This window comes from Toxorhynchites rutilus, chromosome 2 (assembly GCF_029784135.1).
Source record: "Toxorhynchites rutilus septentrionalis strain SRP chromosome 2, ASM2978413v1, whole genome shotgun sequence".
Classification (NCBI taxonomy): Eukaryota; Metazoa; Arthropoda; class Insecta; order Diptera; family Culicidae; genus Toxorhynchites; species Toxorhynchites rutilus.
Genome location: NC_073745.1, coordinates 336,621,374 through 336,637,505, shown reverse-complemented (window position 1 = coordinate 336,637,505; position 16,132 = coordinate 336,621,374). Strand labels below are relative to the sequence as shown.

The 16,132-nt window shown below is 37.3% G+C and overlaps 1 protein-coding gene across 15 annotated transcripts in view; it reads right to left on the bottom strand.

The window, feature by feature from the left end:
• LOC129771733 (hippocampus abundant transcript 1 protein) overlaps nucleotides 1-16,132 on the bottom strand; it is a 112,967-nt gene that overhangs the window by 10,220 nt on the left and 86,615 nt on the right. For 7 of the 15 annotated variants that reach the window (XM_055775707.1, XM_055775706.1, XM_055775708.1 and 4 more), the window contains 9 exons: nucleotides 11,129-11,982; nucleotides 10,573-10,668; nucleotides 10,317-10,507; nucleotides 2,472-2,613; nucleotides 2,217-2,408; nucleotides 1,930-2,138; nucleotides 1,774-1,860; nucleotides 1,603-1,700; nucleotides 1,167-1,544 (listed from right to left, as the gene is read on the bottom strand). In XM_055775707.1, coding sequence (XP_055631682.1) covers nucleotides 1,167-1,544; nucleotides 1,603-1,700; nucleotides 1,774-1,860; nucleotides 1,930-2,138; nucleotides 2,217-2,408; nucleotides 2,472-2,613; nucleotides 10,317-10,507; nucleotides 10,573-10,668; nucleotides 11,129-11,982 — 2,247 coding nt within the window. Of the gene's footprint in view, nucleotides 1-639; nucleotides 677-867; nucleotides 930-1,166; nucleotides 1,545-1,602; nucleotides 1,701-1,773; nucleotides 1,861-1,929; nucleotides 2,139-2,216; nucleotides 2,409-2,471; nucleotides 2,614-10,316; nucleotides 10,508-10,572; nucleotides 10,669-11,128; nucleotides 11,983-16,132 lie in introns of those variants that run through there. The other 8 variants (XM_055775716.1, XM_055775714.1, XM_055775713.1 and 5 more) reach the window with 8 other exon arrangements.

Genomic DNA, 16,132 nt, shown 5'->3' with positions numbered 1-16,132 from the left:
CGGACGAGGATGTGATGTTTTGGCCGTGCCTGACCTCGTCCCATCACGCGAAGGAGTCGTTGGAGGAAACGAACCGCTTGAAGATAGATGTTTTTCGGAAGTCCGCCAACCCTTCGAACGTCCCCAGCTGTATCCTATCGAGAATTGCAGGACTAACCTGAAGCGGAGAGTCTACTCCAACAATTTCATGGTGAAAACAGAAGAGGAACTTACAGATAAAGCTAAGAAAGAACTGAGAAATATGACAACATCTATATTTTTTACAACAATGATAAAAGTTCCGGCCCAGTGTCGGAAGGCCGCCCGACAGAGCGTCGAAATAATTTTGAAACATGTGTGTTATGGGAAATTTGTCCCATCAAATAATCTTTCGTAGTATTTTTTATCACGTGAAAAATTAGCTTCTGAAACGTCTTGTGTTATTATGAAAAGAGATAAACCATTTTGCATCGTAAGTGCGCATTTGGATAGTTAATCAAGCGTACTCAGCATACTACAACAGTGGTGGTGGAGAAAACTACAGATGAAGTATTAGAATGATAGCTTGAATATCATATAGAGAGAAGACAGAAACAGAACACGAGCGTCTATTCTAAGAGAAAAAATGTTGCAAACTTTGCAAAATATGCTCATAATTACACTCATTGATTCGCATCTCCCTCATTTTCAACAGTTCCTTGAATGTGTCAGTTGTGTGGGAATGGGAAGAAGTCAGTGTGTTAAATTTGTGAATGCTCTGGCACGAATACTACTACTTCAGCTAGTGAGACTAGCCGTATTGGTTAAAAGCGAAAGTAAAACGAAAGTGTTTTAAAGGGGGACCAAAGCAGCCTATTATAGGTTAAATATTATCCAATGTGCCCTTACAGTTGAGACTCATCAGTCGCCAATTAGCACGTTAAATTTATCATGGCTCCTATAGTCCGATTCTGCAAATAAAAAATTTTCAAAACAAAAAAATATTACGTAAAAATTGCGGTTTCGAAACATGGATTAGCTTTTCTATCTTGTTGTCCAAAGATCGAGGCTTGTTAGGCAAAAGATGCTAGAATGTTATTTACGGGACTTCATTCAGTCTAGACGTTGATTACATCGGGAAACATACACCAAAAGCGAACAAAAAATGTCAACATAATGAAAAGGATTTTAAAAAATGGAATAACTACTTTTTTTCTCACCCGAGGGCCTCCGGATGCTCTCGCTAGAAGCCTCTGGAATAAACGCAGCGACGGCAATCGCACACACCACCATCAACGCCCCGAATACAAACGGTGGCCCGGGCATTAGCTGCGAGTATTCGTCCTCGATGATGTGGCTTCCGCCCAACCCGTGCAGGGTTTCGTTCCGAACAAATTTGGAACCGTCTAAGCTGGCAATGCCAGCACTACCGATACTACTACTGCCGGTGTGGCCGTTCAAACTTCCCGCTCCGTTGTGCTCATCGTTTAGATCCACGTGAAACAGGTAGAATATAACGCCAAACATGGCCGGTCCCAGCCCATTGCAGAGTCCTCGCATTCCCGTCACCATGCCCTGGACAACACCTGCAAAATGTTACAAATGATTATAAGATGGACGAAATCATGACTAGACTAGACGAACCTTGCTGATCTGGATTCGAATGTATGGAAACAAATGCGCTAATAGCTGGATAAGTAATTGACGCAAGTGACGCTAGGATTCCTGCGGCCCACATCATCCTGTTGATGAGATAAGACAAAGAATAATTATCGGTACGGTCCATCAATGCCTCACTTTGGCACTGCCACTCACCATGTCTGACTGCCAAAACCATACCATAGCAGTTGCAACATTTCAAACAATAATCCTATTATTATAGTACGTTTTGCACCAAGTGCCCTGGAACGAGAAAACAAACGGAGCGGTTACATGAGTTGACCAAAATAGAGCCGTCTGGCGCTCACTCACTTCATTAGATCACCTAGAATAACCTGTGCCAGTATACTTAGTATACCAACGACAGCGATGAAGATGGACACATCTATCGAGCTAAAGTGCATCTTCAGCTTCAGATAGACGAAGATGCATGAATACTGTCCAGCCTCTGGCAAGTAGGATAGTAATACTGTTACGCACTGCATTAGGATGGTGTGGTCTAGGCCAACCTTCCGTAATGCCTATCGGGAAAAAAAGAAGAAAAAAAAGCATTGATGATTCAACTGGTCGTGGATTGAAATGTCAGTTTTGATCCTCACCGCGAATGGATCCGCCTGTTCCCAGCTGATGGGCGCGCCCCAGGAACTGGGTCGCACCTTCTCAGGTAAACTCTCTGGCACGGCTACTAGTATAAAAAATACATCTAGAACTGCGATCGCTGTCGCTAAAGCTACGATTAGAGGCTCCGAATACTTGTCGTTTAGGTAGGCTCCGAGAGCCGGTGAAATAACCTGCAAAAAAGAATCAACCGTTATGCGTTTTGATTGATTTGTATTTGGGGGAAAGTGTGTTACCAAGCTGGCAGCAAAAGTAGCAGACACCAGACCGTACGCCCGGGAACGGTCCTCTACGGTGGTCACGTCGGCTACGTAAGCGAACACCACCGAGAACGTTACAGCGAACACTCCGCTGATAGAGATCATTGCGAAGAACCACCTACAAAAATATATATATGAACAATTACAACACATTTTTTCGAGATTGATAGAATTTAGCTGCCTACGCAAATTGTTTCTTATTTCTTTCAATTTTTGACGTAGGACTACATCTTCCATTTCAATACTGGGATGTTCACAGTTTCGAAAACGAGAGCGTTACATTGGAAAAACGAATTTTCAAACGTTAATATCTTTTTTTCCGGCTGAATGAAATGGTATGATAACCACTTCATTCGAAAGATTAAATGTCTACGCGTTATATGCTTGTTACTTATTGATCCAAAAACTTGCTCAAAAATACAATAGCTCAAAAATTGTTTTGGAAGCAATTTATTGCATCGACAAAAATCTGTATATAAGCGGATGCCTGCCCGGAAATTCACTCAGTTATAATTGTTCAGTGGTTGGAGCATGTTATCGCTGCTGACGGATTTCGCGCCAACTCGACCAAATGTTGGCATGACCCACTCAAAATTGAATGAAACTTTCTGGGCGTGGAGACCTTACCTAATAAGGCAACTTGGCAAACTTAGTTTTTCCGGAAATTTATCTACACTAACATATGGAAAGGGCTAAATATTTTCGACCATTTTTTATAATTTTTATTCACTCGAAAATGGTAAGTCCTACAAAAAAGTGATCTATGGAAAAGTTTTAAGAAAATAATTGAATTTTCAGAAAAAAAAATACTGAATAAACTTAATTTCAATAAATGGAGGCGATCTGGCGTAGTGGTAACATCCATGCCTCTCACGCTGAAGGTCACGAGTTCAATTCTCACTCCCGACATTCTTCCAAAAATGGAAATAAAAGTGACGAACCAGCCAAATGAGTTGAAAATCACTATAATACAGATTAAAAAAAAAAAAAAAAAAAAAATTTCAATAAAACATTGAAAAAGTTTTTGTTAGAAAAACTTTTTTGTCTTAAATATGCACAAGTTGCAATGTATGGAAGAGTTGTAAGGCACATGTTTATCTACCATTTCATCAAAATCAGCGATGACCATTTTGAGAAAATCGATTTTTAGTTTTTGAAATCGATTTTTTTCAGTGTAGGATTTCAAAAAATATTTTTTCAGCATTTTTTTCTGAAAATACAATTATGTTCCTAGAACTCTTCCATGGATAACTTTGTTGTAGGACTTACCATTTTCGAGTAAAATTTTTGTGATTCCAATAGTTTGTTATTGTTGTTGTCTTGAATTATAGAGACTTTAAACTTTTTCAGTTCATTCGTCTCTATCAATAGTTTGCCTTCAAAGCATAAAAATTGATTCTGATGCTACTTCAAACAAATAATCACAAATCCAACGGTGGTCCTACGCCAATCTTGCGGTTATATCAAAGATATAACCCTCCCCTATCATTTTGATTAAAATAAAAAATAAACACAAATAATTAAAAAACTATCATACCTGCAAAATTCAGATCAAAGGATGAAATGTTGAAAATTGTTTAAATTTTCATAAAAAATTACAGAAAAAAATAAAAAAAATCGCAAAAAAAAAATTAAAAACTTGATCGTATTTTTTTTAATATTCTCAAAAAAAAATTTGAATAGCCCTTACAATTTCCAACAAGTCGTCCAAATATTGGAAGATGAGCTCTTTTACAGGGAAAAAGTTTTTCGAACAACTTTTTAATGTTTTCTTTGAAAAAATTCCGACAGAATTTTAGACCTTATTAAAATATGAAACCTTATTAAATTATGAAAATAGTATATAATTTTTTTGAGAATTAAAAAAAAACGGTTTTAATAGAAATGAATAAAAGTTTTCAAAAATGTTGTTTTCATATTTTTTGGAATTTTTTTTGTGAAAATTCGAACAATTTCCTACATTTCATCCTTTGACCAGAATTTTGTTCTTGAGCTATAATATGTTGTAAAAAATCAAGAATTTTTTCTTAGGCCCTTTTCAAAAATTAGTCGAATTATTTTTAGAATATTTCAAGTTGAAATGCAAAGTTTTCTCAAAGAAAAAAAGTGCCCAGATCAGAAAAGCTTCAAATAAGCTTAACTAAAGACCAACAAGAACATTTCAATAAAAGATATAACCTCCTTTAGTTTTTAAGATCTGTGAGCGCTTCGGAATGCTCTTCACAAGGGTTCTTAGGTGTTGTGGTTGCTCGCTAATAATTGTTTCTATTGGTGACATCGGTTTTGTCGATCCTACTGTAGAGGATGGCCCACAGGTTTTCAATAAGGTCAAGATCCGAGCTTTATGGGTGCCATTCAAGTGGTTTGAATGGCGGAAGAATGACTTTGTTACCTTGACCGTATGCTATTCTGCTGAAAACGAATCGTAATTCAAGACCCATCTTGATAAGGAAGACACCGAGATTTTTACGTAGGATGTTGCAATACGACTATGCAAGTATAACTTTGATATTGAAATTACCAAATTTTTGTATTGAAATGCTATTTTTCTCCAATTGTCTTATTTTCATGTTCTACATATCATATCAGGTTTTTCCAAATCAAATTTTGGTGTCAAGATCAAAATGGGGTAAGTATTCCCTCCTGCTCTGGAAAGTATTTTGAAAAAATATAAATAACACGCATACTTGTAAAATGAGCACTATAGTGCATATGCGTTTTATGCGTTTTATAGTGCATATGCGTTTTATGCAATGATCTTCTGAACTTCAGAATGATTTGGAGGATCTATAATATCTGATGCTCACATAAAGATTAATAAGATTAATTCGGAAACCAGAACAATTTTTTTTCTTGAGTAATATATGCCCAGCATAATACACAAATCTGGTGTGGCAGGATTGGACTTTGGAGTTTTTGAACAGTATATGAAGAAGTCAAATATATCTACATCGGTGTTGAGGTTGTAAAAACAGGATTTGAATTGGACCAGCGCAAAAAATTACTTTTTAAAATATCTACAGAATCAAACCTATGAACGACAAAAGTTTGAACAAAAATAGAAATTTAACCGAGTACATATTCGATTGTTTTGTTTAGAGCTTGAGTTTGAGCATGAGCTTGGGTAGACTGTACAATTCGTAGTTGCTCTCCGTGATTGACCTGAACCAACCAAATTGCACAAAGAACACACAGAATGACACTTGGGACTAGTAAATCATTCTCGTTGTGCAATTTTCGGTGATTCGAGCTTTAAATGGTCAATAACGACGCCGGCCACGTCCTTACAGTGACCAGGGGAAGGGAAGGAATGTTAGTATGATATTCGCCACCCGAAGGCCAGAAGGGTCGCCTCTATAGCGTGGTTCCCTAGCGTTTATCATGGAAGGGATAGTTGTTAGTGGGAATGGTTAACAAAAGTTAGGATTCACCGTGGTAAGTGATGTGATTCTAAAAACGTGAATTCTCAGCTATAATACATTCTAATCGGATCGGTCATGCATTTCGTTATTCGTCGTGCGTAGTACATAGATATTTTTCCTGACCTGAGAAGGCCATAAAAACTCCTTTAAAAACTCTTGATCTATATATTTTTATTCAATCGAGGAGACCAAGGCTCAATTTTCAACCTGAGAAGGTCGCTAAGAAACCCTTTTAAAATTTCTCCAATCGACAATATATTCTTAACCGGAAAAGATCACTGAGGAAATTCTTTTAATTTCGCTAAAACTAAAACTTGTATTATCTATCAAAATATTATTAAATCGCGACTACCGAGGTTATTTTTAAACCTATATTTTGTGATTCATTACTAGTATTATGTTTTAAAATTATGTAAACGCAGTGGCTGATATTATCTCTAGTCAATCTGAAAAGGTGACCGATGAAACCTAATCATAACGGCGGAAAGTTATCTATTGAAAACCTGAGAAAGTAACCTAGAGAACCAATCTAAAATCAATCGACCTGGCGATGCATTTCGTTGCTCATTGCGCATACGCTTCATAGATATCACTACAGCGTTACATTTAGGAAACCTGAGAAGGTAACCGATGGAATCCCTCTAAAACTAGAAACTAATCGACTTGGTGATATACTCAGTTATTCATCGTGTGTGCTTTTTTTTATTGAGTTCCAATCGTAAAGGCGGATAGTAATTATATTTTGGAAACCTAAGAAGGTAACCGAGGAAACTATTTTAGAAATATTCATTCCGGTTATATGTTCCATTATGCACCGCGCGTACGCGTTATAGAAATCTAATTATGGTGACGAAAAGTTGTCTTTGGGGAACCTAAGAAGGTAACCTAGAGAATTTATCTAAAATCAATCGCACTCTTTATAACTTTATCATTCGCGACGGCGGGAACAGATCAAAGAATTAACGAATGAGAGAATAAAAGAATTAATTAATAAAAAGGATTATAAAATTGAAGGGTTGGGGAGTTACAGAATTAAAGGGTGAAAGAAAAAGGAGAATGAAAAAATTAAAGATCCAAGAATTAAATCAATAAGGATTTTAAAATTGAAGAATAAAACAGTTGAAGCATTTAGAATTAAATAATTAAAACATTAGAGAAATAATGAATTAATGAGTTAAAGAATTAAGAATTAATGAATTAAATAACTACGGGGTTACATGATCACCAGTGCACATTTATAAACGCGACAATAGATTTAAGATCATACACACAAACACTTACATGGATACCTATATAAACATAATTATTCTTACTTGTACATATATAAAGGCTGATAACATATTATATATACATATGCTACAGATAGTGCTGACGTTATGTTTAATACATCTATAAAATTATCAAAAAAGCTAGTGAAAATACATCTATAATAAAGATCATTTAATGCTGTTTGACATAAATACTTTATTATAATAGAGAAAATATTGCAGCATGGAGCAAAGCACATAGCTCTCATTCAGCTTTTTAAATTCGTGTATGTTTCCAGCAGATCTACATCTATTCGTAAAACGGTCAATATTTGAAAACACTATACTTGTGTATACAGTTACTTAAATAGAAAAATAATTCTGAAATATGTCCATGATAGTAATATCTTACAATGATAATTCCTACTTATAATCTCTATTCTACTTATAGCGACAATTCCTATAAAGTAGAGTGAACACAAATGAAAATGTCTGGCGAACTTTATTTGTCCTTGCATATTCCACCATTCGATCCCGCGAGGAGAACCCTCCGTCAAAGATAGAACCTCTGCCCTAATACTATAACAGACATACTTTCTATTGGTTGTTTATGTTAAGAGTCATCTTTGAAGAAGAAACATCAAACAACTCGCAAATTCAACCAGCTTCCCAACCATATTTTTAGTCTGAATATATGATATTTAATTCTTGCGCGTATTTGGTATGCATATAAACTTTCTTCGAATTAATACTTTCAATCAAGTCCATTCAGTTCTATCAACTTTGCTTTCAGAGAACATACAATTCGATAGCAATTGTTTGCACACCGTAGACTTCGAGATTTGTCTTCCCTCTATGATAGCAGTTTGCCACCAAGGTTGGTTGAAACTAGTTTTATTTTATGAAATCTTAGTGCAGACTCTGTATACATTTCCAGTACACAATGGAGCAGATTGTGGATATACAAGGCAATCGATATTGGCTTGTGATCATTCCCGGTGATGGGGATTGTTTGTTTGGAGCAATTACGCATCGAATGCATGGGATAGCTTCATCACAATCGCTCTATTCTCTGCTCAAACATCATCTGAGAGATATAGCAGTGAATGAAATAACTTCCAATCGCAGTCTATATCATGAGCATCTTGCTGCATATGCCGCAGTGTTTGTCCACGGTAATATGCCAATTTCCAACAAAATTGACTCATATATAAGACAGTTATGGTCAAGTGGATTTTGGGCAGGAGCTGAATGCATAGCAACTTTGTCAAATCATTATAAATGTTCAATTCAGGTGATTCAGGATAATGCGAAAATAGAGTTCAGCCCAATACTCTCCGAAAATTTAGAGGATGAGATCCCAAAATATAAAATATTTTATCGAGGATACGGCGGTGAACGAAATCATTATGATAGCATTTATATAATAAGACCTCCCAATCTGAATTTGAATATACAAAATGATTTGATTACTCGTGTATTGGATATTCCTGAGCTTGGAGTTCGGCTCTCCACGAGGTGCATTAAAGCCGGATCGGATTCCCTCATAGGTTCAATCCTTCATCAGTTAAGCGGAGATATTCCAAATATGGCCGACATGTTCACACTTCAATGTCTAGTAGCTGATTATATCGACAAACAGCCTACTTCATACTTAATGTCCTGTGGATATCCATGCAGGAATAGCGAGGATATAGCTAACTTTATTTCCTCCATAAGAGAAGGACGGTATAGTGGGGGGTATGCTGCTATTAGTTCGTTGGCTACATTACTAAATATCAGTATAATAGTATACACACAACAAGGAGCACAACGAATTATTCCTATAAACCAAAAGGATGCTAATGTGACGGTACATGTGTTCGAAAATCGTGCTAACACCCCATATACTTATGAGAGCATAGTGCGGTTGTTTCACAATATGCCTGATGAAAATTCCCTACCATCCGACCGAATAATCTTAAACAAAGATATCACAGCAGAAGTGTTGTCCGATTCTATGGTGGACACATTGGTGCAGTTGCCAATCGATGAAATCAACGGATTGAAATTCGCTTCTTTTGATGTGAACGGATGTCGAACTTCAGCGAAACGAGAAGTTCATGTGGCTCTCTCACAAGAGGTTAACCTGGATGCAACTCGATTGGTTACCCGAAATTATGTTTGGCATATGGGACATACATCGCTGAATAGGAAGCGGGGCTTATCCATATTAATAAATCGGGATACAGCCATAGCAATCAAGCGCAATAATCATTGCAGACCGTACATTTATTTTATGGAGATAACATATAAGGTAAAAAACAAACACATTTTCAAATATATTCGATTGTTTTGTTTAGAATTAGAAAATTCTATTAAATCCCATCCGTACCCTAAGCATATGGCTCTATGCTATGATACATACTGATACTAAATGATACTAAAGCTAAGATAATTTTTTAATTGGAAAAATTTCAAAAATTATATTAATACAGATTTCCTGAGAAAAAACGAAGATTTGTTTAGATCGAAAACACATATTTTATTTTGGCAACCCTCGGAAAGATAATATTTATACATTGTGAGTTTGTTTCACATAAATGAGTAAAACTGAAGCACACATTTAAAAAAAAAAAAAAAAGAAAAACTGAAAAACTGAATGATATTTAAAAAAAATTGGAAGATTTTAGGATTTAACTGTTTGACTGGATCGAGAAAAAAACTGGAAGAATCTAGTTTAAACTTGAACATTGGCAACGCTGTCTACACCGAACGTTGCATTCGATTCGTGTATCACGTGTAGGTCAGCGTCTTTCGAATCTTCTAGAACAATTTACTGATCGAGAGAATCGTCAAAATCTGTCAGCGCTTTTCGTTAACACTGGATTCTTTTTTACGCGATTTCTTTGATTTTTTACGTGATTTTCTTGAAATTACGTGATTCAGTTCAAACCGTTTAAAGATTAGGGAATTGTAATGTAAAGCATATCAATTAAATCTTAGAGAATTTCCGATTCGATTGGTATGCAAATCATCAGAATTTGTTAGTAGGGAAAATAGTTATCAATGTTAACTTTATTTCATAAAAACGAGGCCTGTTTTCTAATTTGGATCACGTCCTGAAAGTCCTACGTCGAAAAATTGAGTGAACCCTTTATTATATAACTTACCAAGAGTTGATTGACATCAGCGGTATTGGGGCGCAGGTGAAGAACACTGTTATCAGCAGGAAAAACTTTCGCCCCCACACATCGGACAGTGCACCGATGAGCGGGGCACTCAGAAATGAGAGTATGCCTTTGATGCCCATCACCAGACCGTTCATTAGGAATGTGTGATCGGGAAATGTCTGATTCAGAACCTGTTGGAATAGGAACATGCCAGTGTGAGTATATGCGGGGATCTCCTTTTCGATGTAAGACTTACGGTAATCACAGGCATCGTTAGCAGACCCCACGCGAAGAATTCTAGGAATATCACAACTAGTGCATGGTAAACGCTGGGCTCTCCTATACCGGAACTCTGCGGAGAAAATAATGAAGTGCGATAAGTTAATTTGAAATATTGCGATATAAAATGATGATAAGTGGATAAGTATGAAGCATCGTCAGCGAAAGAAAGTTAACAGAATGATGTACAAATAAAATATATGCTCTCAAAAATTCATCAAAAGCAAAAATCTATCGAGCTCATCATAATATGCATCATTTGCCAGAATCGACTCGTTGAACTATAGATTTATTTAGCGACGAGGAGGAAAAGCAAAGCCGGTAACAATTAATTATTCATGCGATAATCCTTTCCATGCAAATGTCAACTTCCAAACGAGTGGACTTTCGCTCAGTTCAGTGGATGAATTAATCTCGCCTTCCACGTACGCGAGGAACATTATTCATTTAGAAAACAGCGAAATTAAACAAGAAATTATACCGTTGTAACATGAGGTGAATAACAAAAATAAACATATAAGCATTTAATTAACCTTGCAATGATTGAAGATCACACGCAGGAAGTAAACCAGGTTCTGCTTCTGCTTGAGTTGCACCACGGTGACCGTTGGCAGTCCGCTGCAATTGCTTAGATTCGAAGACGTCGTTGTAATTTTGCTGTGTTGCTGCTGCTGCTGGGTTTGCGCAGGGACCCCGTTTATACCCCTGTTGTTTGTTACATCAGCAGCACTATGCGCCTGGCCAACGCTATCATCGTTACCATCGCCCACGGGGTTGTCAACGATATTAACACTGGTGTCGAGACCCGGAATCGGAACCTCTGGTTCGATCAGTTGGGACTTGTTGGACGTTACGGTCGCAGTGGTGGCTGCCGAATTGGTTGACATCAGCATCGAATCGTCGTCTTCCTCTTCCTCCTCTTCCTCCGCACCGGTGTCGATCTCAATATCACAACAATCGGACGATTCGATACGTTGCTGCCTAGCGGCTCGCTTCTGAAGCTGCTGGGTCCGCCGGTGTAAGACAATCCCCTCCAGATCATCGTCGGCTTCACATCTGCTCCTAGGTCTATTACCACTAATCATTGGCGAGGTTTCCTCAGGAATATCACAACAGCTACTGCTACGGCTATTATTGATGCTTAAATAATTACTGACTTCATCCGGGTCGGCAAAGCAGCCCGCTTCTTCGCTTTGTCCCGGCGATACTACCACATTTTGATTTGTCCTGCTACTTGGGGAAGTTTGCGTGCACGACAAGGAACGTCTTGGACTTTCTCCGCTGTCGCACTCCATCACTAGGTATCCATTATTACTGGTAACAACGTTGCTTCTATCACAGATCACTTCATCACATACACTCCGGCTCCGCTCGTGGCTCCCCAAACCTGGTGGGGTTGGTGGTGTTTGGGGAAATAAATTAAACGAATGCAATGAATCACGTGGATCGTTTCGGACGTTCAGAGTGGTTGGTGTTGTCAGATTGAATGATTTGTTGCGACGCAGGGTTCTTCCCTGATTAATTTGATCTCTCAGTCAAAATACGAATAAGCCATGCTACTTCACTTGCTAGTAAAGTATCGACCAGGTACCAATAAATTAAAAGTTATGCCCATTTTCCTCGATGATAGATGGTCCTCATTTCAGATTTGAGTTTAGTTTTTGATGTGATCTCCAAATGAGACTCTACGAAATTTATTGTCGTAGTTCGTACAGAATATACACAGTGGAAATAAAACTTCAAGGTTTTTTTCCCTAACCGATTATGAGACGCAGAAAATATCAGAAGTACAATGAAAATAAGAAGGATGGGCATGATCCTCATTCGCCTAACGCATTGAACTGAACGCCTAACGTTTCTGAGCAGCAGATAATCACCCAGAAAGAGCGGTTAAAGAAAGACGTTGTACCAAAGTTCGCCAATCCTTCCAAGTCCCCCAGCAGCGATCGAGAGAAAATTACTGGGCAAACCACAAATGGAGAATTTACTCCAATAATTTTGTGGTCAATCAGAGGAGCTGCTGATCGCCAAGGCCACGCAAGATCTGACATTTATCTGTTCATCGATCATGAATAAGGTTCCGGTCAACTACCGTAAGACTGCCCGGCCTGGTGTTTAATAGATTAAATAAATGTAGCATTTGTAGTTTTTTTCATCGCCATCCGGAATTAGTTGATTTTTTTAAGGCATAATTAGTAGATGAATTCTATACCCAATCTCTTGGGTGATAATGACGGGCTATCTAGGCGTTCGACATACTGCCTAACTGTCTAACTTTGCACATCCCGAAAATACGAACTAAATTATTACTGATTATTCACGTACATAAATCAGAGACACTTAAAAACCCAGGTCAACGCTAAAGAAAGCTAGTTTTATAAACGAAAATAGTTGTTATATTGAACCCTATGTACATCATTTTAAACAAGCTCTTATATATTTCTGGGAATGCAAAAAAAATAAATGATTATGAAAAGGGGATCTTTCATATTTGAAGTTTTTGAGAAAGTGGTCGACAAACTTGTTCATTTAGTGTCTATTTCCACTTGAAACCGATTTTTCAATCAACGATTCGGCCTGAAGAACATACTTAAACTTCATAAATATGGGTTTCCTATTTGCATTTGGTTTGAACTAGCATTAGCGCTTTTGAACTTTTTTACATCGTCAGTCATATTAAAAGCCGGGTCCAACATTTTCGAAGACGAAACATGAAAATCGATTCTCCTCTCAGTCGCATGACTAGTTTATCAGTTACCCTCTCTTAACGCTCGTCATTTCATCTCTAGTCATTTCAATTCTAGCAAATGGTTATTCAAATTGAAAGAATACAAATCTCTCCATTCAACCTGACTTCAATTCAACTATCTACTCCACCTTGACATGTACCTCGTTGTCCGCGTACAAAATCCTATGTTAACGTCCACATAAAATGAAACGACTTGTTCTTTGATGCAAAAAAGCTGTTACACCATTGATGGGCGCCTACATTGTTTACCCCCACGATAAATGCAATACGATAGCGCAACTTATGAGAAAGGCCTTTCAGCCATCTTGGATTTTGTATGTAAACAATCTGCAATATTTTGCAATATCTTTTTTTTTGCTCTTTGTGTGTGGGATTGTTTTGGTGGGAATAAGAGCATTGAAAAGTTGAAAGGTAAGTCTTTTACGGTTAAAGTTAGGTTTGTAATATACTCTATCTTACATGTTTCAGCTCAAGAGAATAAATCGACTTTCGGTGTCGGTCGGTGATGGAGGTATTTTTCCCGCGTTTTGCAGTTAGAGACGTCGGTTAATTATTCGATTGTAAGGTTTCTGGAATTTCAAGTTTTCCTATATCTAATATTCTTTGTTTCTGTGTTCTTGGTTAACAAAAACCTAATGCCTGTTTTTGATGGGGCATAAAAAGATGATATAAAAGGATTTCTAGGAACTTCCTGCGATTTGTTTTATCGTCGATATTGTTCAGCTCATATATTATAGAAAAAAACCCGAAGCTGTAACTGTAAAAATAACCATAAGCCACCGATTAATTTATAATTTACAGTTTACAATTCTTCCGCAAGTGCATTTATTTCACAAGTGTGTATATGCGTGACCATTATATTTAGTGAACAACTAAACGAATGTCAAACATTTGTACTTTACTTTTGCACGTATGAATCTAACGACGAGTATATCGACGAATAATATATGAATCCGTTCAATCCGGTGACAAAAGGACTAAAATCAAATAAGAATAGTCCGAAAATGATATTATGCATTAAATTTAATAAATATTCCACGCCACTGACATTAATTTATACATTTCATTGAACAATATTCTAAAATAGGAAAAAAAAAAGTCACTTGTCCAAAAAAGTTACTCCTGTACGCGCGTCGGTGTCTCAGACCGAAGGTGGTGAAAAAGTGACATACGTCCCCTTCGTACCAACTTATACGATACGCTAAACGATGATGAACAACGAATGACGAAGCTAGAGAGAATCGCAATGTCGTAGTGTTGATGTTTTCTGAGAAATGAACGAATTATTGATTTCTTGGTCTCTCAGACCTATGCGCGAGTATAGGAGTGTTAACCGTCATGGTGTTTCGTCGAAATTCTTCGGATATGCTAAATCATTTACGGTTGAAGCATAAAAATTATTCCCTGGTGGTGGAGGAGACTGGGAAGAAGAATTTAGAGTCTGCAGGAGTAAAATGCGGACTTAAAGAAGGTGGTCTCAGCTCCCGTTCTAAAATAGTAGTATTCAAATTCAGAGTGCCGAGGAAAATATACCATACTAGTGGTCAATGATTCTATAAATGTACCTCTTTTGAACTAGTAGCTATAAGGACCAAGCAGAAATATTCAAACAAATCAGCTATTTCATTCAACATTCAAAGAACAGGTAATTTTGAACAGAAAAAAAATTATGTTGGTACAATAATAATATTGTGCATCATTCTCATTGTGTACTTTTTTTTCAATCGTCCTCAAAAAATCATGAAATGGTAAATTTATCAATATACTGAAATACCATTTCATTCAAAAACAATTATTCTGCACCATGTTTATTTCAAAATTATATTTAATGTAACTTTTAAAATTATGACATCATACTTTTTTATTACAAATATGTCTGTTCTTTTTGATTACAAGAATTATCGGTTAATCGAATACTGAAAAACAATTATTCGAATGAATCGAATATTTAAAAATGACCCCACGATTAACCGACAATTGAATAAACGAAAAATTTAGACATCTCTATTTGCAGTCAAATCCCTTTCCACAGTCCTCTGTATATTCATACCGTTTCCCCTCGCGCACTTATTGACGACACGGTCACACCTTTATTCCACACATCTTGGTTTACTCCCATTGTAGTGTGGACGTGAACTCAATCATGCGATACAAACATAACACATGAGAGAGGGAGAAACGAATTCGGTCTCGTGGGAGCAAGGATGCAAAATTTCGAAAGAACATGTTGAAATCGATTTTTATCAGTGCAAAATATCTCCACCGACATTCTTCACTTCTTTCTATCGCGGTGCCGCTGTGCCTATGACCGCTGGCTCACCATCTCGTTTGTTTTGATATAGTTTTCGATCCATCAACAGAAATATCAGTTCATTCTCGATGTCAGTGAATGCTCAAGCCGAAAATATCACCTTTCATTGCGTCCTGGTGAAATTTTCGTTGGTCATACACCCATAAACTCAGCACTCAAATGTGCCGTTGCCCATCGATGTGTGTGCAATAAGCGGCACAAAAATGGGACCGGGGCTAGAAATATACTGGGAAAACACACACGAACACGCGTTTAAACGTCTGACGCGGTGTCAGTGAGATGATATTTCCTTGTATGGAATCTTGTTCCCTTCCACTGTCAGCTGATCGAAGGAAGATGCGTATGAAAATTCCGGGCGTAAATTCTCAGTGAGACAGTGGAACGAATGAGTGTGGGGAATAATGCAAAAACCAAATGTTCCACGTGACGGAGTGTCGGTTGCATGGAATTAAGTTTGGTTCATTTGTCATGAACTGC